The sequence below is a fragment of the Empidonax traillii genome, unplaced genomic scaffold (genome assembly GCF_003031625.1).
Source record: "Empidonax traillii isolate 1590-97213 ecotype Southwest subspecies unplaced genomic scaffold, ASM303162v1 scaffold331:size1191723, whole genome shotgun sequence".
NCBI lineage: Eukaryota > Metazoa > Chordata > Aves > Passeriformes > Tyrannidae > Empidonax > Empidonax traillii.
In genome coordinates, this window is record NW_020955524.1 from 1,148,642 (window position 1) to 1,174,317 (window position 25,676).

General features: G+C 39.1%; 1 protein-coding gene across 13 annotated transcripts in view; it reads left to right on the forward strand.

Annotated features, from left to right (window-relative positions):
• TRIM2 (tripartite motif containing 2) overlaps positions 1-25,096 on the forward strand; it is an 88,130-nt gene extending 63,034 nt beyond the window's left edge. For 12 of the 13 annotated variants that reach the window (XM_027891799.1, XM_027891802.1, XM_027891807.1 and 9 more), the window contains 6 exons: positions 6,911-7,014; positions 8,207-8,374; positions 15,008-15,188; positions 16,849-16,919; positions 19,479-19,619; positions 20,630-25,096. In XM_027891799.1, the coding sequence (XP_027747600.1) occupies positions 6,911-7,014; positions 8,207-8,374; positions 15,008-15,188; positions 16,849-16,919; positions 19,479-19,619; positions 20,630-20,782 (818 nt within the window). In that variant the 3' untranslated portion in view covers positions 20,783-25,096. The remainder of the gene's footprint in view (positions 1-6,910; positions 7,015-8,206; positions 8,375-15,007; positions 15,189-16,848; positions 16,920-19,478; positions 19,620-20,629) is intronic. The other variant, XM_027891811.1, reaches the window with a different exon arrangement.
• Positions 25,097-25,676: the final 580 nt, after the last annotated feature.

The following is a 25,676-nucleotide window of genomic DNA, read 5'->3' on the forward strand; positions in this document are numbered from 1 at the left end:
GACAGCTGTGTTGAAGAACCACACTGTAATATTCCTCTGGGCATTCAAGTATATGGAGTGTGCTATTGCATGTGCACTGATGTATGGAGTTTTATGCACAAGTAAATCGATCAGCTCCTAGAGATTGTTGTCCTGCTAGTATTAGCAAGAGATAGCATTAATACAACATTAGTACATTTCCTTCATGGGGAAGTGTGCATTGTAACTTCTGCCAATTCTGTGTTATTCATTGCTTTTAAGTGGCATGTGGTTCTCTTCAGACATTTGAAGGTCTTATTGTTGACTCCACATTCACAGATTTGTGTAACTCATTATTTACAACAACAGAGCTTTTCTTGCATCCTCTTTTTCTCTCTCAATAATTTATATCCTCAACCTCTTTTTTTTTTAAACAGATGTGACCTCTAAGGGTGTGTCCACACAACATATGTACAGCGTATCCTTAGTCTATACAAATGAAAATGAGAATGTTCTTATTATACCTAGAAAATAAATGTTGCTCACTATTTTTTTTTTGCTACTACTACAAGTGGTAGGAAGCACTAAAGTAAGAGAGAAGTCTCTTTTTCATTACCCTGCTTTGGTGTCTTAGACCCATGCTGAGCAGAGGTGAGGGATGTTCACAGTGTCAGCCACTTCCACCTTCCCTGGTAAATCTCTTCCATGAGGGTTAAGAGACATGGTTGGCATAAACTGCTCTGTACAGGACTCCATCTTGTGTTCTGGCTCTGCCATGCTGTGTGCCTTGGTATTTTTTCTCTTCTGGCACTTTTCATGATCGGGTTCTTTGACACTGTGTAGCAGTAGTGATGCTATTTCCCACTTCAACTGCTTTTTTCCCTTCATGCATTTATAGTTGAGATTAGCATCAGATGCAGCCAGATGGAGAGTTGGCCCTCTGCTAGAAAGTTCCATTTTCCTTTTCCTCAGACTGTGTTTACGAGTCTGTTCAGTCATATAACTGAGCATCTAAGTTTAGCTGGTACATTTAATGTGTAAAAAAAAAAAGAAGTGCTTCTAACAGTACCTTCTGTCAGCCTCCTTACGAGGCGTGAATGTCATCTGGTCTGTTATCGATGCTGAAGGCAAATAGGAGCCTTACTGTGAATTTACTCCACACAAAAGCTCAAAAACAAGGCGTATGTAATAATAGCTTTAGTGCACTTTAAAAAGTAGGCTTAGGGGGAACAAAGGGATTCTTGATCAGGTGTTTCGCAGAATTAGGAAAGGGGGAAGGTTGGAAGGGACCATAGTAGGTCAAACCTCCTTGATCAAGCAGGCTCATCCTAGAGCACATGGCACAGGATTTGTCCAGATGGCTGTTGAATACCTCCAGTTAGGGAGACTCTGCATCCTCTCTGGGCAACCTGTTCCAGTGCTTTACCTGTACAGTAAAGAAGTTCTTCCTTATGTTCAGGTGCATGAGGCATTCCTGTGCATCAGTTTCTGCCCATTGCCTCTTGTCCTATTGCTTGGCACCACTAAGAAAAGCCTGGCTCCATCCTCTTGACACCCTCCTTTCAGATACTGATGGACATTGATGAGGTTCCCTCTCAATTGTCTCTTCTTGAGGCTGAACAGGCCCAACTCCTTCAGCCTTTCCTCATAAGAGAGATGCTCCAGTCCCTCAATCATCTTTGCAGCCCTCTACTGGACCTGCTCCAGGAGCTCCATGTTTCTCTTGTACTGAGGAGTACTGGACACAGCACTGCAGATGTGACCTCACCAGGGATCAGTAGAGTGGCGGGATCACCTCACAATGGTGACAGTGCTCTTCCTAATGCACTCCAGGATACCACTGACCTTCTTGGCCACAAGGGTACACTGCTTCCTCATGGACAGCTTGTTGTCCACCAGGATTCCCAGGTCCTTCTCTGCAGAGCTGCTTTCCATCAGGTCAGCCTCCAGCCTGTACTGGTGCCTGGCATTGTTCCTCCCCAAGTGCAGGACCCTGCTTTTGCCTTTGTTGAATTTCAGATGGTTCCTCTCTCCAAATCCCTCAGGCCTGCCAAGGTCCTTCTGGAAGGCTGCACAGCACTCTGGGGTATCAGCCACTCCTACCAGCTTTGTTTCATCAGCAAACTTCCTAAAGCTTCATCCAAGTCAACTGATGAATAAGTTAATAAGGGAGGACACTGCTAGATATAATCCTCCATCTAAACTCTGGGCCACTGATCACGACACATTTCTTCTTTAATTGTCTCTGAAGGCCTCTGTCTGAAACTCCATATTGGATTGTTCTGTTTGAAAGGAACAGGGCTGACTCTAAGTATACACTTATTGCATTTTTACAAAGATACATAAGGGAACAGATAGGGATATGCATCTCCTTGAAAAAAATATAGATTTTTCCAACTACAGTTAGCCCCCTTGGGTGGATGGTTCAGAGGAACCTTCTTCCTGTAGCAAGCAGCATCTACTTACTCCTCTTCTCTACCTTTCTGGCAAGGTCCTGTCCTGGCCAAATTACAGCCTGGCTAAGGGCATTGGAGAAAAAAGGGATGTGTATGTGGAGTCATTCCATGTAGTATAGAAATATGATCCATGAAGTGCAGAGGCCCCTCTGACACACTTTAACCAGTTGTTCTTCATTCTCTGTTTCAGAACTCAGGAACAAAACCATTAATAATTAGTATGAGATAGCAAGATGTTTTCTATACAGAATTTATATTTCTGTAAAAACAGAAATGCGTGGTAATGGGAAAAAGGATTTCCTTTTCTGGTCTATTAGCTCAAATCACTCTGATGCTTGTCATGAACTCTTTCTGAGCTTGTGATGGCCACTGTGAAGTTTGGCCAGGCCTACACTGCATTGCATTGCAGCGATTACCTGTACTGGACTGGGGGGGCGGGGACAACTCTGACATCAGTTGCTGGCAAAATCCCCAGCATGGGTCTGATGTCCTGACGAGAGAGACCTGGCCTGGATTCGAGTCTTATTATTCGATATTTGGCTACTGTACCAGCAGAGAACTGCTTCTGAGGTGCGCCTGCCCCTGGGTTTGTGCATACCTATCTGTGGCGACAGGGGCTCTGCTGCACAAGCAAGTCTTGGAAGTGGCCTTGGCCAAGCTTTTAGGGACAAGTGCTGTGTAAAGCAAATTAATACATATCAATCCATCTTCACTACCAACAGTGTGTGGGCATATCTGCCGGAGTTCCTACTGAATTATTCATTCCTCTTTAAAGGTTACAAACACTGTGTGCCTTCAGCCAACAGACTGATTGGTTTTAAAACTTACAGTTATGTGGGAACTTGGATTAGAAACACTGACATTTCTTTTACAGCAAGCACGTAGTGTTAACAATTCAGTGCAGTTTTACTACAGAGCCTTTTGTTTTTCAGCTGTATCTATTATGAAATGGAGCATAACATCCTTGTAATATGTAAGATTTGACTAAATATCTTTTGGCACTCTGAGGCAAAAAAAAAAAAAAAAAGGAAGCTAGGAAACAACAAAACAACTCCTTGACACCTGTCTATGCAGTATGTATGTAGGCCTTTCCATGCTGTTTATTTTATCCTTTTTTTCAGTACCACATAGGGAAGAGTCCAAGAAGTATTTGAAGTGTTGTAGGCAGGAATGAAATGGTATGTACACAACAGGTTATGGCCAGTCACAACCTCCAAAGTCTTCCCAATAATCTGTGATATTTCTGCAGTTTTATTTTGTCTCTTTGAATCCCATCCCTTCCTGCTGGAGGCAGTGACATGTTTTTTCTTTGTGTTTTAGGAACCTGGGGAATCTAGGTAAGCAAGCAGGAAGGTTATTATTCATATTAGTAAAACTTAGAAAGCAAAAAACATTCCTTCTCTTACTATGAACATCATAAATGTACACTGTACAGCGAGTTTGTTCAGATTCCCAGCACTCACAGAGCAGAATCTTATTGCAGTTACGTGATGTAATTTTTAACATCTCCTGTGATGCTAATGGGCTTTTAGATTACTTTTTTCCCTTCTTTCTGGTGACATTCAACATGGTCTCTCTTGTGCAAGAATAAAAGATTGAAATTATGAAGCATTTTATGTGTGCTAGGTTGTCTTGGGCAGAAAATGCATACTTACTTTGTTGAAAGCTAAATTAATTGGTTTGTGCAGGCTATGCTCAGTAATACTAGAAGGAATTGGATAGGACTAAGACAAATCTGATTATTATCTGTATACAAAAGTGGTATAACAGGAGCTATTCCACAGGCCGCAGACCTGCTTCCTAATAACTCTGTTCAGACTTCCCCTTTTGAAAACTGCTGTCCTCTCCCAATCCCCAGCAGCCTGCCACAGCAGTTGCAGTAAAATATCTGGTTTTTCCTCCTTTGTGCCCTGCAGTAGCTCAGAACAGGAGGGAGATAAGGCTGGGCAGTGACTGGCACGAAAGATGCAGGCTTTCACCTCTTAACAAGGCTGCTTGGGAAACACTGGAACGAGGATCCCAATGTTTCCAGCCCTGTGCCATTGAAATGTTAGTGCCTCCCTAGGCTAAGGAGAGATGGCTGACTGCCCACAATGGAGAGAAGACAAAGCACGGGGTGCCTTGATGTAGAGGGATAGTATCTTGCAGTAAAAGATTTTCTGAAGACTCTCTCTCAAGCAGGTAGCTGTCATCCTTTGGTATTGCACAGTCAGTTGCAGGAGCCTGCTATTCCAGAGGCTGACATACTTTACTACAAGCTTTCCTCTCATCACTTGAAGTGCCTGTGCTTGGCTTCAGATCATTGCTGGCATAGTGAATTATTCAAAACAGAAAGTTCAAAGTTATCTGTTTTCCTCTTGAACATACATTAGGAAATAAGCTGTGTTTCACTAACCTCGGCTTTCTTCTGCAGAGAAGTTTGTGCCACTGCAGAGGGGACTCTATTATAAAGACCTGTGTGCAAATTAGGACCTATGTGATAGGTTTAATGGCTGCAAAGTGCTAGGTACAAGGACATTGCTTAGAGCTGAATTTCATCTACATACTGTGCTAATAAATTGCTATTTCTTAAGCTTACTGTGAAATGTGACTGTGGTATTCCTGGGTAATTTCTTTAGTTTTTCCTTTGATGTATATTTACAAGGTCCTACTGAAGAACACTCAGTAACTCTTTATATAGGGTCTCTCTTATCTCTAAAAATGAAATTCCTTGACTTTCAAGAGCATTTTTCTAAGGCTAAAGAGCATACATTCCATAAAGTTTGTGCTAGTTGGTTCCAGATGCTCTAGCTTATGCCTCCTCTTTTTTAACAAATGTTTTCCCTTTACTCTCAGTAGTAAAAGGAATGTTTCTCCCTTTTCATCCATTCTCTTTGGCTAAAAGGCAAAAAAGGAAACTTATCATTAGCATATGGTGGAAAAAAATTACTGCATGTATCCCTCGGGCACTGCTTATTAAAAGAATACACAGAAATGGCTCAAGAATGGGTAATGTGATTGGTATGTAACTCACTATTCCCTGAATAAGTACTTTCCCCTTGCAGTACAAAAACTGAGAAGCATTTGCCTTGTTTAGAGGATGGAGCAGATGGAGTTGAAGAAAATAAGTCTTGAAACAAAGGGACATTCCTGCAGCAGCAAGAACAGAGAAATTAAATGTTTCTTGTTAGCCAGTGACAGGAAATATGCGTCCCACAGCCATCACCACAGAAGAAAGAAGGGTTGTTATGAGCATACACATGCCTAATGAAAGCCAAATACAAATTAGAGCTAATATCTATGTCTTATATTAGGCACCACAGTCAGAACAGTTTTAACCATTGAGCTCCAGGATATTTTGGACTGACTAAAATAAAATACAAGCTTTTCAGTTAATACACAGCCAGTGAATGCTTGTAAAAATATTTTACCAGGAAAATCAGCACTGCATCTAAGTCTTGGAAAGAACAGCTTATAGAGTTGGTTGTTGGTTTGGGTTTTTTTGTTTGTTTCAAAATTCATTCATTCACTATGAATAACCTTAGAGTCCAAGATCATAACTGCAGTCTTTTCTAAAGACCCCTGGGCCTCTTTTTCAGACAAATCAGGAATTTGCATATCCTGTGTACCAGGTGTAATTTGGGCCAGCCACTTTTAGGCTGATCTTTTAAAGATACCGGTTTGCTCTGTGATGCTCCTTGGAACACCTCAGAACAGACATTGAAGTAATAAGCCACCTAAACTTACCGAATTTTTGTGAAAAGTTGACATTTTAAAACTCCTTATCACCTTAAGCCATTGGGGAAACAACATACAGTTCTGTGTAAATCACTATTGCATTTGTCCTGGGTTAAAATGAGAGCTCTGTGTGTGGACACTGCTTTATTAAACAATCTAAGGTCTTTGCAGGAGCACCCAGTCTTCAGGTGTTGGTCTTCATGGGCCCACAAGTCCCAGTCATTCAAAGCTAGTTCTTCATCTGAGTTTCCCTGCTAAGGGAATTTTTAAAGCCTGTGACCAAAAACTGTTATGTTTGTGAGTAAATGTATATGAATAAATAGGAAACTTCCATGTCTTGAAGTGGGAAACTGTGTCACCTGTGCAGGTCCTTATCTTAGCCTCTGTCCATATTTTCCTACAGTACTACCCCTTTAATTGCCTTCTCAGTTGAAAAAAATCCACAGCTTAAAAGAAGTCCATCACTCAGGAAAAAAACTTCTAGTAGTTCCCTCATGCAAGAGGCAATTTGTGAACACTGATTTATGGAAGCCAAAGAGGTAATTATGTTGATGGGGGCTTAGATGACATACAGACTGAGGAATATGAATAATCCCTTCTTGTAGGTAGAATTGTGGATCTGTTACTGAGATGTTCTTTGAAGCTGTAGCAGTGATAAGAACTCTTCAAAATAGAAATCCTTAGATCAGGAATGTAATAATTGCATGTGCTGACATTTAGGTCCTAACTGATTAGTCCTGCCTAACCTGATTTCTTATGTGCTTTGTGTTCAATTTTAGGCACCAAAGGAAGAAACAAAGGGGAATTTACAAATCTTCAAGGTGTAGCTGCATCTACAAATGGAAAAATATTAATAGCAGATAGTAACAACCAGTGTGTGCAGGTATGAGGATATGCCACTTTCAGTGTTTTTCTTTTTCTCCCTGCTCCCACACCTCTGCCTTTTTTGGCAGAAAAATGCAAGGGAAGCTCAATTTATTTATCATCCATTATCATTCTATCTTCTTGACCTGCAGCTATCTTTTTCAGATATATACTATATCTAGTATGCATATCAGAGTTTATTTCCCTTCCTTATGATGTTTGGCAATGAATGAAAAAAAAGGTCATGCAATAATCTGGAAAACCACTTTTTTGTAAATATAATTTTACATTGTAAATTTTATCCCCCATGCTTTCAAACAGAAATCTAGGTTAAGGTGCCACAAATATCATTTCTTAAGGAAATACAAATAGAAGAATAAACATATAGATGTAATTTTCAAATGGCTTTTAGTCTACTTTATTGACTTTTCTGTCTAATGTCATGATCAACTCTTTTCTGTGGTAGCACTCCTGACATCCATAATTTCTTGGCTTCTATAACCTGTGTGAAAATCAAGCTCTGTTTTTTTTGGTTTTTTGCTTGCCATGTATCTTTTTTACCGTTAACAATTTGTCATCGCTCCTCAGGCTGCCCATGTGGTAGCAATGAACACGGCAGCAGCGTGTGGCTTGTTCTTCAGAATGTGAGAACCAGCAAGCCACATGCTGTAAGAACTCATTTCCAGGCCCTTTCAAAGAGGCAAATATTCATCAGTACCTTCACGCTTCATAATTTGCAGCCACTTCAGAGGAATTTCAGTGTCTAATTACCTGGCTTGGGGGCACAACCAGTGGACTTATTCCCATGTTTTCTACAGACTTAGTATTTGACTGTGGCCGAGTCACTCGGTGCCTCGGTTTCCTCATTTCTAATATGGGAATACTACCACTTCCTACCAGCTGAGAGAGACATTGTGAAGCTTAATTCACTAAGCCTGTTTGTAAATTACTTTGAGGTCACTGGAAGAAGCAGTGCAATGTAAGTGCAGAGAATTTCTTTCTTTTGAAATTAGGGTTCAGGTGCAAGCTGCTTCTTAAATTGGACATATCGCTTTCAAATATGGACTGTGTAAAAGTGCTTCACGTTCCCAGCTCTCTTCCCAACTATAGTCATTAATGAGTTCATTAGTGACTTGCTAAAATCTAAGCTTCAAGAAATAGGTGATGGTAATGTGCAGACTTAATTTTAAAACTTATGTTTTCTATTACAGATATTTTCCAATGATGGTCAGTTCAAAAGCCGTTTTGGCATACGAGGAAGGTCTCCTGGCCAGCTGCAGCGGCCAACAGGAGTGGCCGTGCATCCCAGTGGTGACATCATTATTGCAGACTATGATAACAAATGGGTTAGCATATTCTCATCAGATGGAAAATTTAAGGTACCAGTTACCATGTGAACTCTCCTGAGCTTTTTCTGTCTTCCAAAGGAATGCTAAGTAACATTGTTTCTCAAGAAACTGCATAGTTTGGTTGTAACTTAGTCTAAATTCCATTGTTGTGATGTGGAAACCTGTGACACAGCCATGTTGTATAATTAATAGGAGGAGATCACAGTTGTGATGCTAATCTTATACCAAGAAGGGACAGTATGTTCCACTTTACAGGTCTGCATACTAGGTGCTTGGATTCCTTTCTATAACTTAAGGTCGAGGATAGCTAGTGCTATCAAGTCTAGTTGGACTAGCTCAACAACCTTCATGTCATTAGTACTCTGATTGTACGGAAAAGTATGTGCAGATATGTGTGTACACACAGACAAACACAAAATCCTGTGAGGACTATGTGAAACTCTTCACTGACATATGGAGGAGAAAAAGAAGGTTGGAGATTGATGATGAATTCCTCCTCTCCACGTGAATCAGCAAATAAAGTGTATAATTCATGTAGGATCCTGGTGGTAATTAGAGCAAGGAAGGGCAGCTCAGGATGTTGTTCCAGTTCTACAGCACAGACAAGAGTGTTTTAGGTTCTGTGATTGTGCGATGACTGGAAAAACTGAAATGCAGTAATAATGTCTTAGGTGTCAGAAATCAGAAATTCTGAGGAAAGCACCCCTCTTATTTTCATAGCAACTCTGATCCCTTTAGTGGGAGTAAATTAAGATGGCAGCTACTACATTGCATTTATGATTGCCAACCTGCAGTATTTATTTTGCTTGGGTTCAGGTATAATTCCAGAGACAATTAAACATTCCCTGTATTTGATGCTGTTCTCTGAATGCATGTTACCAATTTTGGTGATGTGTGCTAGGAAGAGCCACCTGTAGCAGCAGTTAGCAGTACTCACTGGTCATTGGGATCGTGGATCTGCAGGGAAATTTTTACCATAGGTGCTTAGTTCTAGAGTCCTGCATTGGAGAGAAATGGCCTGTTTGGCTGATTTTCTGGCAGCCTAATGAACAAAAACTCAGGTCTTGAGCTGCTCATGTGTATACCAAGAAATGGCCTCCCTTTGAAAAGTCTTTGCAAAGTGACAAATGCTACAGCAAATAGGAGACAGTGCTTGCATAGTCCTCAGTGACCTCTGAGAAACTGATGTCTATGGTTTTGAAAGTATCCAGACCATGTAGACTTGAAGCAAAAATAAAACAATACTAATATGCAATTCAAGTGTTAAAAAAGTACAAATTACTTGCATCTGCAGAGAGTATGTGATTTTCCTTGTCAACTAATTTTGAAAATCTGCAGCCACACAGGAAAATCTTGGGTTTGGCTGAAGTCCTTGAATGAAATGAACACACCAAAACAAACCCAAAGAAAGATGTAATTTAGTTAAGAATCCAAATACGCTGAATATCCCAAGTGTGTTTTAAATAATTATTACCATCTTTAATGTGAAACTGGCTTGATCTGGACACAGAGCATGGAGGGCTTGCTTTCCTTCCTTCCCAAGATATACTGTAAATCCAAGATTTTGGATGGTGCCAGCTCTGGAGGAAAAAGTGCTGGGGAAGCCAGGATCCTATGTGTGATATACTAGCAGCAGGGAGAGAGGTATTGAATAAGAAATTAATTATTAATGTTGTTACTCTGATGTGAAGCCTAGCTTTGTTTTTAGTCAATATTTTTCCTGGATTGCAAAAGCTATGCAATGTTGGCAATATTTGTGTGGTTAATACAAGTTAATGCATTGGACTTCATAGTTCTTGGGACTGGACTGATTAAATGAGAGATGAAACATCACTGCTGTAGAACACTATTTTTAGATTGAATGCAATAACCCTTATTATGAGAGAAAAAATAAACAAATGTTTGCAGAAGTATTTTTTTATATGGAGGATAGGGATAATCATATCTGTGCAGGAGCTGGGTGCAGGACAAGTGGCAGAGCATGTGCGTGGGGAGAGCAGGAGCAGGACAAGGGGAGCACCAGGATGGAGACAAGGATGGACACTGAGACCAAGTCCACACTCTGAGGAGCTGTTTTGGGATGAGAGGATCCTGTATTGGTGCAGTACTGGTTGAGGGGGGTCCTGTACTGCGCACTGTGTAAATGGGGAGCTGTGCTGGGGGACAGGGGTGGGGGTGGGGGGAGCACAGGGCTTAGGGAGGCCTTGGGGACATACACACAGGGTTGGGAGGTCGTGCCCACCAAGGAGAAGGTTGTGAGATGGTGCTTGGAAGGGATGGGGCTTGTATTGGGCATGATGGTGCAGGGCCAGGAGTTGGACTTAAAGATCCTTGTGGGTCCCTTCAAACGCAGGATGTTCTATGAGGGGGTTATATAAAATATATTTGAAATAGAGGATATAGGTTTAACAGATATAGCCTGTGGGAATCTGGGCAAAGCCTTGTAATTTCTTGTGTGTTGGCAATGGCAATTCTTACAGGGGCTTTGTCAGATTAAATTGGGCAGCGCTTGCTAAGATAACAGAGAAAGAGAGAAAGAGATAATGGTATTTCCCTTCAAAGGACTGTGCCTACAAGTCATTATATAAGACGTCTGCAGGTGGCCTGCTAGTTGTTAACTCAGCATGATTGGGGCTCTTTTGAACTTAATCTAACCATTTTTGATGTTGTCCCCTTCCTTCTGTATTTACTTACACTTACTCTCCCTTAGTGGCATTTTAATAGTCATGTGAGCCAGGCATCTCCCTGCTTACAGCACTGGTGTGACTCACCCTGGCAACCTCCACTGCCAGGCAAAAAAGTGTCACCTTCCTCAGTTGCTGGCAGCAACAGAGACAGAGCTCTGTTTTCTCAAGGCTGTTTTAACTTGCATAATGCAGAGGTGGACAAACTCTAATCCAAGACACAAACCTTTTAAAATGAGAGGCTGTATTATCACGATAAAGACTCAGATAGGGTCTTATGATTTGGGGCTTCTGTTTCTGGCTCTGCCACAGATCTCACAGGTGACCAGTGATCTTCCATTTCACTTCTCAGTGCTTTGTTTTTCTCATCTATGCCAAAGGCATATAACAGTGCTGGCTTCCTCTGTCAAATACTCTGAAACAGCTTAAGAAAACTGGTAGAGCAGACGTATCTCTAGGCAAAGGAGAGAGCACGTGGTGAAGGAGTAGCTTCTTACCAGTGTGGTGTTCAAACCTAGTGAAGGGACTGGACAACAGAGCCAAGAGAATGATTCCTAGTCCTCCGAGAAGATAATTATTTTCCTCTTAGTCTGGAAGAGTTATGTATAAGATAGCTTGTATCAGCCAAACAGGGCTGCAAGTCAAGGTCAAGTTTAGATGAGTGGAAAAAGATGAAAGGAAACATTTTATATGTCAGACTTTTTTTTTCTTGTCTTATTAGAAGAATTAAAGAAAGAGCGGTCACGTAAATGATGAATTCACATATTGTGCGATACTGCAGTGTGTAACAAAGCTCTATCTCCTTATTAGGAAAGTTCTCAAACAGGAAAGGGTGGTGTGTTAAAAGTCTGTAATTAATTCCTGACAATCATGAACCTTTCGGACAGCAAGAAGATTGGTAGAGTTAACCTTGAAGCCCTAACACACTTACTTCTGCAGTGGAAAAGTCTTTATAAATTTTGCATAGGCTGGCTGATTTATTTTTTACCTCTAGGAATACCCCACAGAATATTTTCCAGCCTGGTAGGGTGACTTTATAAACACATATTTGAAAAACAGTCTAAATTCCTAAGAGCCTATAAAAGAGGGGACATAATGTCCTTGACTGAATTCAATTAAACACATTATTTGTATTAAGGGTTCACATGATTCATTATACTGTATTCATTTCTAAAGGCAGAAAAGTCTGAAAATACTTCCATTCATACACTTAACAGGAGTGACTGGGTTTCATAATGTTCTGTTCTAAATAATCAAACCTATAATTCTAAGAAACCTTCTGAAATAAAAATACACAAAGAATATGTCCAGCCAGACCCAGTAATGTGTCATCAGCATATTTTGATCTAAACTGGAAACAGAGATTTTTAGTAAAAGGCACTGCAAACTCTAGCTGGATATACTTTATTGCTGCCTGCAAATTATATTTTAAATCCTGGTCCAAGAATAGTGATTTTTATTACTCTTCTCAGCACTGAGTGCCCATTAATGTAGTATGTGATTTATTCATTATATTTTTCCATATGTGTTTATATGGGCAGGAAATCACTGTATTCATGAGTCTGAGTTATTTTTCCATAGGAATCTTGGAAAGATGGTAAGGAGGTGGTGCAATGCACAAGCAAACAAACACGCGAATATCCCAGAGGAAAGAAGGGAATATGATTTAATCACCCCAAAGGAAATAATCTACTGATTTGCATTTGATTTATGTTTTTGCTACTTTGTTGTTATGCAAACCTGAATAAATTTTGTAGGTCTGCTGGTATCTTTCCCCTGGCAAACACAAAGTAATTGTTAATAGTTTTTCCTGAGGATATTTTAGCATGATTCAACTAGGTGGATTTTGCCTAAATATTTAGCAATTTATAACAGAGAGTGTACCTGAACATAAAACAGACACATGATCATTGCTTGTTGGCTAATCATAGTCTTGAAGCTGCAAGATTTACTCCCTGGAGTGTTCTTTATTTGAGACTGAAAGAGGTTGTGTAGTGACTTGGTACCAGACATCCTCAGGGAGCCCAGATGGCTTTATTTTAGGACGGTTTCTATTTTTACCTGCAACCCCACCTATAAGAATGGACTGTGGAATAGGAGCATGGGACTTACTAAGGGTAGTAGAGCTCCTTCTGTTTGCTTTGAAAATATTAGGGACATGAGAGAAATGACTTAGGTAAGAGATCTTCTTCATGCCTTGCAATCTGTCCCACCTTGATAGGTTCCACTACTACTCACCACTTGCAGGAGGTAGAGGAGAGGGGCAGAGAAGTCAGAAGTAGACGTGGTAGTTGTGGATGTGTTTTAATGGTGAACATGGCAGTGCTAGGTTAATGCTTCAACTCAGTCTGAAAGGTCCTTTCCAACCTAAGTGATTCTCTAATTCTAAGCATTGCTTGTTCTGTGTGATGATCCATCCCACTCTGCAAAAGCACTGAGGTGAAAAATGGCCTTGTTTCATACATGAGTATCTTAGTATCTATTTCATTTAAATCACAAAGGAAACAGAAAAGTACATTCTTCACCAAGATATGGACGTCAGTTTGTAGGTCGTGTCTCTCACAAATAGTACAGGATCTTAAAGTTCTGGGATCCATAATTTCAACACAGCTGTTTGGTGGATTGTCTGTCCAGTACAGTAAAGAGGCTGGCAAGAGACCAGGCTTTTGAAACCAACCACAGATTTCCAAATCTGTGTATCAATTAAAAAAAAAAAAAAAACAAACAACTAAAAGCAGGACTCAAGTTGCTCCATTCCAACACAAACAACTAGGTATTTTTATAAACTTTTTTAACTGAAAGGTCAAAACTCAACTGATTTAATGTAGATTAAAACAGTTTATAGAATTGCTGCCTAAAAAAAGAGCAGAATGGTGAAAAATGTGGAATGGGTTGTGAGGTGATCCTAGAATCTTCTTGGATATATGCCCAGATAGTTCATGGGTTCTTTGAAGGCTTTGTCTCAAGTTCTATTTGCTCTGTTGTTGCTTAGGTCATCTTCTTAGAGCCCCTTCTTTTTGATCCTACTGAAAATTGGTTCTAACATTTTCTGATTTGGGAACTCTCTAACCTTTCCAAATAATTTACTCTGTGTGAGATCCATCTCATCTGCACTGAACGTTTTTCCATTGAAATACTGTATACAGTATTTTTTTCTGGTTATGCTGGCAGATGGTTTTGGTAGTCACAAGCCCTATTTAAAATGATGGAAATAATTTTATTTACCTATGACAAGAGCAAGCTTTGATTTGTTTAGTGTTTCAAAGATGAATTCATTTGCTGTTTGGCAGCACGATCCTCTCTCCTTTGCAGTTTTCAGCTGACACTTCATGTGTCTAAGCAGAAAGTGAAACAATCTGATGTGGATCTGGTGGAAGATAGAGAGGTTAGTCTGAGGTGTAGCTCTGCTCAAATTCTTTCCGAGAGCACTCAGAAGGTGCTGGTGTCTCATTAACCCAAGAAAGGGAAGAGAGGACATCAGAGCCTACATCCCACCCAGCTCTGATGCTCCAAGAGTGAACTCTGACTGCTTTGAATGCAGGCAGTGACAGAGGCATATTTCCCTGTCCATAATCAGGTGGTTGCTGGACTCGGGAATAGCATGCAGTAGGAGGCAGAAGTCTTTTCCGATTGGCTGCCTATCCTGCTGGTACCCTGATGCTGGATATACAGACATTTCTTGACAGGTGCTGTAGTTTGTCAAGACACACGTGATTGTGTTTCTTTTGAGTTGTATATTTGGACTCAGTTGCTGAGGTGGCAGATTTTTCACTCTAAAAAAGACACACAGAAAGCAGTCTTTATTTCAACTGAAGGAAAAATTATGAAGTACACAGTATGAACTGATATAAACAATTGCTTCCAACTGTTAATGACAAAAATGCCTCTCCATCCTGCTGTGCGCCTGTAATGTAATCTTCAAAATGTACTAATTTCTACCATGCTAACATATTCTCCTGTTTTGTATTTTCCCTTTTAGGCCAAAATCGGGTCTGGAAAGCTCATGGGCCCTAAAGGTGTTTCAGTGGATCGTAATGGACACATCATTGTAGTGGACAATAAAGCATGCTGCGTCTTCATCTTCCAGCCAAATGGGAAAATAGTCACCAGGTTCGGTAGTCGAGGAAATGGTGACAAGCAGTTTGCAGGTACACTTGATGGTAATATGTAAATCCCCTTTTCTTGCCTCTTCTGCTCACATTTGCATGATGTTTGAGCATGTTGAAGATGCTATATCCTACTCATTTATCCTCTGGGGAGAGGTTCTACTAAACATATAGCTCCTATTCACTTCACCATTTGTTTAACTGGTCAGGAAGACTGCAACATCTGTTCTTCAAATTCAGCTGTAACCAGACTGTTTTATCTACCTCTCTATGCCTGGAAGCATTTCAGATCAGTGATCCAAGAAAGACTGATCTTAACTAGCATTTTATAAGCGCTTAGTAATGCCCCCACTAAGCTGTTCATGATAATCAGCTCAAACACTGTGCTTTGTGTTTCCAATGATCAGATGCACATAAACCAATGCCCCAAGTGGTAGCTTCCCGCTCATTAGAAAATGAGTGTAATAGGATAGTGTTAAGGTTGAGGCTAGGAAGACACACAGTTATGCGATGGCCAATGTGACTTCGGGGAAATTGCCACTTAACTGACTGCTTGCACGTGGTGTCTTTCAAGTAGAACATGCAATTAAATTTAAAAAAAAACCCCAATCGATGTATTTTAAGTGAGTAGCTGTTCTTCCAGAATTTGAAATGAAGATGCCAAATTACATATGCAGGCCACTTTGCAGGTGTTGGGTCACTTTGAGTATGTAGTTTGATTGGTGTGATGTTTTGACTGGTTCACAGTGTAAGAAAGGCATATATCAGTGGTATTACTGTTTTTATCTTCAGATCTCTTGCACTGTCTTATGGCATTATATATATAATTTATGAGCACTTTGGGTCTAACACAGCTAGATTTTCGGGGTATCTTTAATTTCTTTCATTTTAAAATCTATAAGAACACCTCCTGAAGATAAGTGTGCAAATACTTCCTAATAGTGCATTTGAGAAACGTATCACCTCTTCTTGCTTGTAGGCAACAGAAAACATGTCAATTCTTCATACTCTAATCTTTTCATTGTAAAGGTTTTCACCTGTTTTATAGTTTACCCTGATATACTCTGAAAATTGAAACTGAGTTCTGATCTGTTTAATAACTCAAAATCGAACAAAGTATTTTGATTTGGGTACTTGCCTGTTTTCAAGCTACTTTCAAGTTTATTACTCAAATTTGCACACATAGTTCAATACACAATGTAAAGCAAAAATGCAACTTTTTCCATGACAGTGATCTTCTATGTAAGTTTTGTATTTATCCTAAAACTTGTTAGCTCAAATGCCTGTGAGCACACAGAGCATAGAATATTTCAGTTAAGACTTCACATGAACATTTTTGAGAACTATTTTCAGTGTATACACAATTTTATGCCTAAACACTATGTGTTTTGAGTTGTTAATAAGCATATAAATCTCTGTATAGTCATATGTACACAAGAGAGGAAGGAATGAACAATGCTTTTTGGCAACAATAGCTGACAATTGGTTGAAAAAGAAACTGTTTACAAAAAGCATGCTGAGCTTTTTTTAAAAAAACCCATGAAATAAAATTACTCCTACTTTGAAACTGGTATTCCCAATTTGACTATTATTGCTCAGAAGCCAAACATAATATCCTAGCAGGCTGAATTTATTTATTTTAATTTAACAATACTTTTTGTTTTAATGGTATTGTTATTTTTTTTATTTTTCTTCTTCTTCTTCTGCATTGCAGGTCCTCATTTTGCAGCTGTAAACAGCAACAATGAAATCATCATTACAGATTTTCATAACCATTCTGTCAAGGTACTGTCAATTAATGGCAACTTGGAAAGTTGCCATTTTTATTTTATTCTAGTGCTTTCTTGGGGAATTTTAAGTGTTGCTAAAGCCAAAGAGATCACACTCCATATATATGAGCTTTGTTATAAGGACAGCATATTCAGAGAACTTTGCATGCAGTGCATTGCTTAGTGAAGATATAATCCCTTGCCTTTGATGTCACTGTAATGGCCTCTAATTCAACTGCTCAAACATAAGCCATACCTGAGATAAATAATTTTTACTTAGTTATTAGCAATTCATTAGCACTTTACCAAACCTGTTCTTGTCCTTATGTTCTGTCCTATTTTAAGAGTCTGGTAACTGCTTTTGAATTTCCCAGTAAGAGCTTTCCACATTTCTAGCTGAACAAAATTATAACGAAATGAAGATACATGACAGTTTTCAAATTCCACACCTGTAAGCTTTAGGATTACCAGATCCATTTACAATCAGATCTCTTAAAAATTGCGTAACCATCGGTTTTCATTCAGTACCTCCTGCATTGGGCAGAACTGGCCATGAGTCCTTACACCCATGGGAAGTCCTGACTCGTTTGCCTGTTAAACAGTCACGGTAAGATAGGGAAATATATTCATTTGTCCCAGTAACCAAAACAAGGATACATGTGTTGAGATGTCATGTGTTGGAAAGTGTATATGAAGGACATACAGACTATTTCAGAAATTACTCACCTCTGCATGTTTGTTCGTAGGCATTCCCTTTCAGACACTTTCCACGTGTGCTCTTTTTCCCTCCCTCAACACGAAGCAGCATGAGGTGGACACAGGCAGAATGCTGTTCTACCTGGGTTCTCAGGCCACTGCATCAAGTCCCCATGCACCAATGAAATGCCTGGGATTTCACCTAATGGATGCCTATTTTGATTGAACACGAAGATGAACAGTCCAGTTCTTCACTGTTCATAACTGCAATGATAAATCTTATATATTTGCCTGAAATAGGAAGTTGCTCCCTAAACACAGAGGCTTTCATGTCCTGAGCAGTGCTGAATCATCTACCTTTTGGGCAGCAATCTTGCTTGCGTATCCTTTTGGAATTTGTGAGGAAGTAGCAACTCGTGGTTTGGATTACAACACAGAAACCAAGACTGCTGCAGGAGCCCTAAAGCAGACTGTTTAGCAGCAGGATGCCTATGACTCCATAAATTACCCCTCCACAAGCAGGGCTTGCCTGGTAACAAGAATGCCTGGAGAGGCTTAACAACAAGGGCAAACTAAAATGAAAAAAAAGCAAGTGAAGACATGTAAGAAGTGTGACATCTTAGCGAATTTATAATTACTACATTTCTAACGCGAACAGAGTGTTCCCCTCTGTCTCTGGCATGACTCAATGGGATAAAAATGTTATTTGTTACAATTTGGTATTAACTGGAGAAGATACTTATTTTTGTAGTGCTCTCTAAATTGGTACAGATAACTGTTGACACTCTGGAGAGCAGAGTGTATAATCTGGGAGCAGAGGACATCTTGTTTTAAATAGTAATTTATAAATAACTAAATAAATTAATTTCACTCTTCTGGATCCCAAAGTCTTGTATTAAACATGCTCAGTCAGCAACATTACTCTCTCTCCCCCATTAACCTCCAAGCATGTTCCTTCCCTCAGGCAGCTTCTGTAGAAAATCCTCTGCAATGTAGGCTTCTCTCTCATTTGGTCACTTTAATCCAGGGGAAAGCAATACATCTTTGCCTGTTTTTTTCATTAGTTGACGTTTTTCCTATTTTCTTTAATCATCTGAAGCACCAGCCTAGTACTTAATTAATTTCTCTTCCCAAATGCCTATTCTCTGTTCACTGTGGATGTTCAAGAACAGGATGACTTCCTTGCATCTTCCACCTTATTAGCACTTGACACTTGTCAGGTCTTTGCATTTTCTTGTGCAAGCCACAGTCAGTCTCTAAGAACACAGTTGGACCTTGTGCTATAGCTGGGCCTGAGTGACAGGTGGACCAAAATATTTTAGAAACAGCTACGGTACTATGTAAGTGACACATTCTGTATCTCAGTTGGTGCATCCAGGTCACTGACACAATATTCATTGATCAGTTCTATCTTTCTATTGTCTAAACCTGTTACCATCACAGAGAATTCAGTTGCTGAACTGTCTATACAGAGAGCAGTATGCCATGATTCTCAGTGTCTGTTAGATTATGGAAGTCAGAGGAGGGTGCATCTGCTCCGCTGTGTGTCAGTTCTACAGAAACACAGAACCCAGTGCTGCATCTGCCCTCAGCTCTTCTTAATTCAAGATGTGCAAGCTGTAGAAAAATTCTGGAGTTCTTCCTTTCCCTCTGTGTTTGAGCTGAATCAGATGTTAAGTGGGAAGGGAAAGACTGTACAGTGTAATGGAGCCTAAGGGAGAGATGGACACCTCCCATCTTCAGAGTGTGTCTGTGTGTAGCAGGTGTGTGTTCCTGGGGAGTCTCCAATTCCTACTTTCATTAGCAGGTGAACTGGTGGTAGTATGACTGCTGATACTGATGTGATGCCGTATTCAGGTTTTTGTTTTAATCCATACAGGTATTTAACCAGGAGGGAGAATTCATGCTGAAGTTTGGATCAAATGGAGAAGGAAATGGACAGTTTAATGCACCAACTGGAGTAGCTGTAGATTCAAATGGAAATATTATTGTAGCAGATTGGGGAAACAGCCGAATACAGGTAGAAATTTCCATATTTCAAGGGTGCTTGATTAAGAAAACTAATGGACTGATAACTCTGGTCACTGAAGTCTTCAGACTGCCCAAGAAACACGATGGCAAAAATCAGAAGTGATGTGGTTTCTCACACAGCCTTTTATATGCCTCATTCCTGGCCTGTCCACTTTTAGAACTAGTGGTGTGAGACCATGGGCTTTCCAGTGTGACTACTAGCAACTCTGATGGTCACTGTGACCAAGGCTTTTGTCTCCAAGTAGTTCCCCAAAAGCTATTTGATGACTTTTGAAACTCACAAGCATTGCTGAGATGACAGTAACTTATAATCAACATAACAGGAGATTGGAGACATGGTGGAAAATATGAAAAAGCAAATGACCTGAGGCAAATGCAGCAGATTTTTATCATCTGTTTTAAATACTGAGAAACTATTCTGCTTTTAAGTTATGAGAGTTGCACTCTTTTTTATCTTTCAAGTGCTAATCACAAGGTCTTCTTATTTGTCAAAGAACACCTAATAAATAACTACCTGTATGTGTTATTTCCACTGAATACAAAAAGAGGGAGCTGCTTCTGAGTTTTTCTCAGGAAGCCCTATCAACAGGGTAAACAAATTCCTGTTTTTTTTCTGTGTGGGAACCTAAGAGGCTAGCCACGACAGTAATATTTGTTAGGAAACCAAGGTGTTGTTTGTGTTCCTTATTGAGTTTGATTTATTTTAGTTGCCTATTTTTAGAACAAGGAACAGCCAAGGTGCTTTTTATTATCATTATTATTATTTCACTGTATTTAATTCTTGCCAAAGATCCTGACAGCTTTAATTAGCTCTTTTTAATAATACATTTGTATATAAACTTGCATGTTATAACAGAACAGATTTTGCCCCTGTTTGTTCTAGCATATGCCAGCTGTTTCAGAAATGAGAAGTGTAACAGTATAATTGAGAGCAGACTTGTGTCCGCTATTTTTCTTTTTTATTCATAACATTTATTCTGTGCTTTCTCACTCTCTAAGGTTTTTGATGGAAGCGGATCATTTCTGTCCTACATTAACACCTCTGCTGACCCACTTTATGGTCCCCAAGGTCTGGCCCTTACTTCAGATGGCCACGTCGTAGTTGCAGACTCTGGAAATCACTGCTTCAAGGTCTATCGATACTTACAGTAGCAATGAGCTCTGGAGCTGGATAATCACCCATCCTTCAGAAAAGACTTGTCCTGGAGATCCAGTGCAGGATATCTCCTACTTTGAGTTCATTTTTAATAATGAAGGAGTCTCTTATGGACTTCTTGTGATAATTTCCAAACTTGCTTTGTTTACATAGGACTTGCACCTCTTATGTTTCTCACTGAACTTTTTGTTGCAAGGGTTAATATAAAGAGTCTTCTTTCACTGAATTCATAAAGACAATGTGAAATTAAACAGAAACTGCAACCTATGGAACTGGAATTAACTGATTAGGCAAAAATGAGAAAAGTTTGGGAAAAGGCCCCAAAGCTTTTTGATGACTGCAAAGGGTAGCTCCTGTTCAGAGCTTCCAAATTTAAAGAAGTATCATTCTTATGCATTATTTAACCCAGAGGTGATCCTGGGAATCTTCCAGATTTCATTATCATGGTAGGTATTAACTACACTTTAAACATTCTTCAGTCTTACTATCTATAACAAGTAGGTCCTTTATTAGTATAAGGTTAAGTCTCACAAAATCCGTCTAGCTCTAACTGTCAGACCTAACACAGCTCAACGTTTAGCACTATGAGAATCAATGCAAATTCCCTACTCATGTGGAATTAATGAAGGATTGTTTTGTATGCTTGTTTTTCACTCTTCCTCTTGCTCAGTGTGCAGGAAGGACTTTGCAGAGACCTGACATTTCTAAAGCTCTGGAAAAACTTAATTGTAGCGATACGTTAGTGGGAACGGAATTTCTGTGTAATGACAGACCTTTTGACACCAAACTAGTTCATTAGGATCAGGGTTATTACAATGTCAACTCAATTAACCTCATGTGTGCCACTCTTTCGTATGTGTTCATTGCCATGTTTCCTTACGGCAACTCATTGTATTAACCAGTAAAATAAAATGCAGCATCACGCAGGACCGAAAGCCAGAGAGGTACCCCTGTGGAGGACCTACATTGTACAACCAAAGGAACTGTGGAAAACAGAGGTTGTATAGGAAAGCCAAGGGTTACCAAAGCTATTTGTTTTTATGTGAGAAAAAAATACAAATAAGAATGAATTTGAACCAATTCCTGAAGTCCTTCATCAAAGGGAATTTTGTTAGAGGACAAAATAAGGACTGTGAGATTTGTTCCAATTTGTTTGTATGTAGGTATGTATGTATGTATGTATGACTGATTGACATAAAAATAAAAAAAAAAGTAAATGTGGGTTATTTCAGCAATCTGGAACGTATGTATGACATTTGACAATGGCAGTACTCTGAAAAATGTCCCTCTTTCTTCTGCCAGATCTCTCTAATGTGTTCTTTGTTGAAGTATTAATTTAATTGGAAATGCTTACAGTCATGGTTCTGTTTTTAATGTTTGGTTTGTTGAGGTTTTTTTAAGTGTGAACTTGTCCTTTTTAAAATAGCATTTGCTTTACTCTTACTTCTAAATCCAATGGCCAAGGGATAAATTGCTACTGTAGCCTAATGTAGATAGAGTGGTGTTCCCTCTTAAATCTCATTTGAGAAGCTGGTGAGCTTGCTGCCAATGCCTGTAATGGCCTGGGAAGTGCTGTCTTTCATTTCTCATTTTTAAGCCTCGAATCAAAAGGGCGTTGGGTCAGAAACGAGGGAGTATTTTAAGCATGTCTTCAAAATGCAAAGAAATCTTTGATAAAATTACATGTTAAAAGTATTTGTCTTATTTCTAAAAGGTTAAAGTGGTTGTTTCAATGAATTTGAGAAAACTAATGGTTTTTTTGTAAAGTTGCATTTAACTTGTAAAAATGCAGACCCCAAGGTTCTTAAATGGGGAGCTTGTCTGGTTTTTAATTACTTTTTTCTTAAAGATATTTCCTCCTCTTTCCCTTGTTTATTTTTTGCACAGAGAGCCAATTTACAAATTTTCATGCAAGTATAGGTTTCCTTACTTCAGTGGAATAAATATTTTGTGCATGAAGCTTAAGGTTGGACTGTACAATGCAGCTAAGAAACTGGTGGTAACATTTATGGAATATTAAAACTCACGTTTGTATTACCAAGAGAACGAAATATTCTCTGCTTGAACTGAGTTTCTCCTAAAATTCTGAAGATGGTATCTCAGTCATTACACAATAAACTGTCCTATCAAAATTTAACGGAGTTGTAGATCAGATTTTCATTCTAAGTGTCCTTATAAGCACCCTTCTGGTAAACAAACAATTTCTGATATTGGAAGGTTTTTAACTGGCTCATTTATCAATGAAGACAAGGTGCATAGCATTTTAACTTTATTTATTAACGAAGAGAAGGAGTTGCACAGATTCTATGAGATAAAAAGGAGAAAATGAAAAATGTGCTGTTGCTGTCAGTTATCTTATCTAGTTCCGAATATGGATTTTTATAATACAGTGTTACTAAACTTGCATGTTTACCCCTCAGAAAACATTGCCAAATCCTCTGTTGTCAGGAAGTTTGAGAAGCATAGGAATCAGATCCTAACCTATATATCAAAACATATACTTAATACCATACTATTTCATGTACACACTTTTCTTCAAAAGCTTTTCAGTCCCTTTGGTCCAGCATGGTTTACCATGATTTTATATAATCCTTGTCAACCCAGTCCATCCTGATGAAATATGGAATTCTGCACACAACCCCCTTACAACCCAGCTAAAAGCTAATAGAGATTTTGTGGACTTTTTTTCTTACAATTGAGTAGTCCTTTTTCAGGACTTTTAGACATTATCACCAGAGAAGCACCTGGAAAATGTCACTAATTTCGAGTTCCTTCTGATAGCAAATGCAGCCAATTACGATTTCACATTCAGTGGCATTCCCTTCCAAGGTCTGACCTTATCTGCCTGGCACTGGGACGCTCAGAAGCACATTGCTTTTACAGTGTGCTTCTGAAGCCAATTTCACTAAAATGCTTGGCTTACAAACCTTACAAAGAGCAACCAAAGCAGAAATTCTGTACTAAAAAACTGGCAGATTTTTTTCTCATCCAATTAAGGGAACGTCAGAATTGCACTATGTGATTTGCTGAGTTGTTAGCATTTATTAAAGGCTTTATAGGCACGCTGCTGCCAGACTTCAGGTATAACCAAATGTTCCCTTGCTTTCCCTGGAATGCTAATTGACTAGCAGCACAGCATGAATGGTGAAAGTATGTGCTTCATTTAACTAATCTTCAACTCAAAAGTAATCTCAAAAGGTTATTAGATCTCATGTCATTTGGAGCATTTTAGGACAAACTAGCCAACTGTATTTTCGTTGTTTTGCGAATAGAATAAAATAAAAGGACCTGTTCAGATAAATCCAATATAAGCAGTAGGAGATTTTTACATAGACTAAACCAGCACCAATGTAGCTGAAAAAGAAACTGAAAATGGTTTAAGCAAGCATTTGCCTAATGAAGGTGGACAGTTATTTATTAGCAAGTGCTCATCTGCTCTGTAAAAGATAGAGGGCTTTTGATTTTATGTCGATATTTTTTATAACTAAGGATCTAGTGTTGCCATGAGAACTATAAGTGCCCAATATGTTCTGTTTGTTAAAAAGAAATGACTTTCAGTTGTGGGAGACAGCTCGTTATGAAATCATGATGTACATGGAAAATTTTCTTCATGAATTGTGAGCAGTGATTATTTGACCTGTTTGTGGAAACTGTGGGGAAGGTATTTGTGCTACAGAGGGGTAAGATTCCTAACAGGTCCTGTTACTTCTGACAGATGTACAGCACTTCAGTTGATGTTTGTGAGCAACACAGCCTTAACCCTAACACTTTTGCTTTGGCTTTATGACATGGGAATGTTCCCCAAGATGCATAGTGCAGCAGCCCCTGTTTGAAATCTCAACCAGTTGATATGCTGCAGCTTTCCAGTTCTAGGAGTGAGTGGGTTTTTTTTCTTTTTTTTTCTTTTTTTCTTTTTTTTTTTTTAAAGTTTTGTACATTCCATCTTTGTAAGTCAATCTCATATGTTTTGTGTATATGTAAACCTTGCACTCTCTTGAAACTCATAATGAAATATTCTTCTCACTTGTTTTTTGTTGTTGTTGTTGGTTTTGGTTCATTTTTTTTAATCCCTATGAGGCTAAATACAAACGTTTTCTCCTTAAGGTCAAGGATGAAAGATGTGCATCAAAGTGTTTGTGTGTGTGTGTGTAGTTTTAGCTTCCTGTGTGCCACAGTATTCTTGATGCTTTAGCCGACGATTAAAAAAAAATTACTCTGTCTTGGAAATGTAGGAAAACCAGAGTCAAATGTGTACCTTTACCACGCACAAAAATTTCAAATAATAATAATAAAGCTTGTTTCCTCTGTTATTTTCATGGTTGAGGATTTTTTTCTGATATGTCTCATGTTCACTGTCTGTAAAAGTAGCCCCATAACGCAGGAAGACAGGTAAATTTTTCCAGTTTTTTTCCCTGATGTCACAGGTCACAAGCCAAGAAAACTGTGATTTTTTTTTTTTTTCATGGGTGTTAGGCTTTTATGTAGACAAAGAGGAACGAGGGACTTGAGTTGTTCTTGGGAAGAAGGTGAAGAGTTGGAGCTTCCCTTTCTCCTCCTTTCCTTCTTCATTCCAATAATCAAAATTAACGTTTTCACTGGAGGCAGTAAGATTATGAGTCATAAACTTTTCCATTTGCATCACAGAAGGATACAGTAACTTTTAGCTATGCTGTGCTATCATCTTTCAAGGGTCTGCTGCAGAAAACCAAATACAAATTATTGTGAAAGAACAGAAAATTTGCCTTAGGAGTTCAGTCTTACCCTGTTCCTGTAAGAACTAATTTTCAGTTCATGTTAACTTTCATTTTATGTAGTACCTATGTCTTCTTGGTCATTGGTGAACTCTCCAAACCTGAATCATTTGAGAACTCGATGTGATTGGAAACCTGC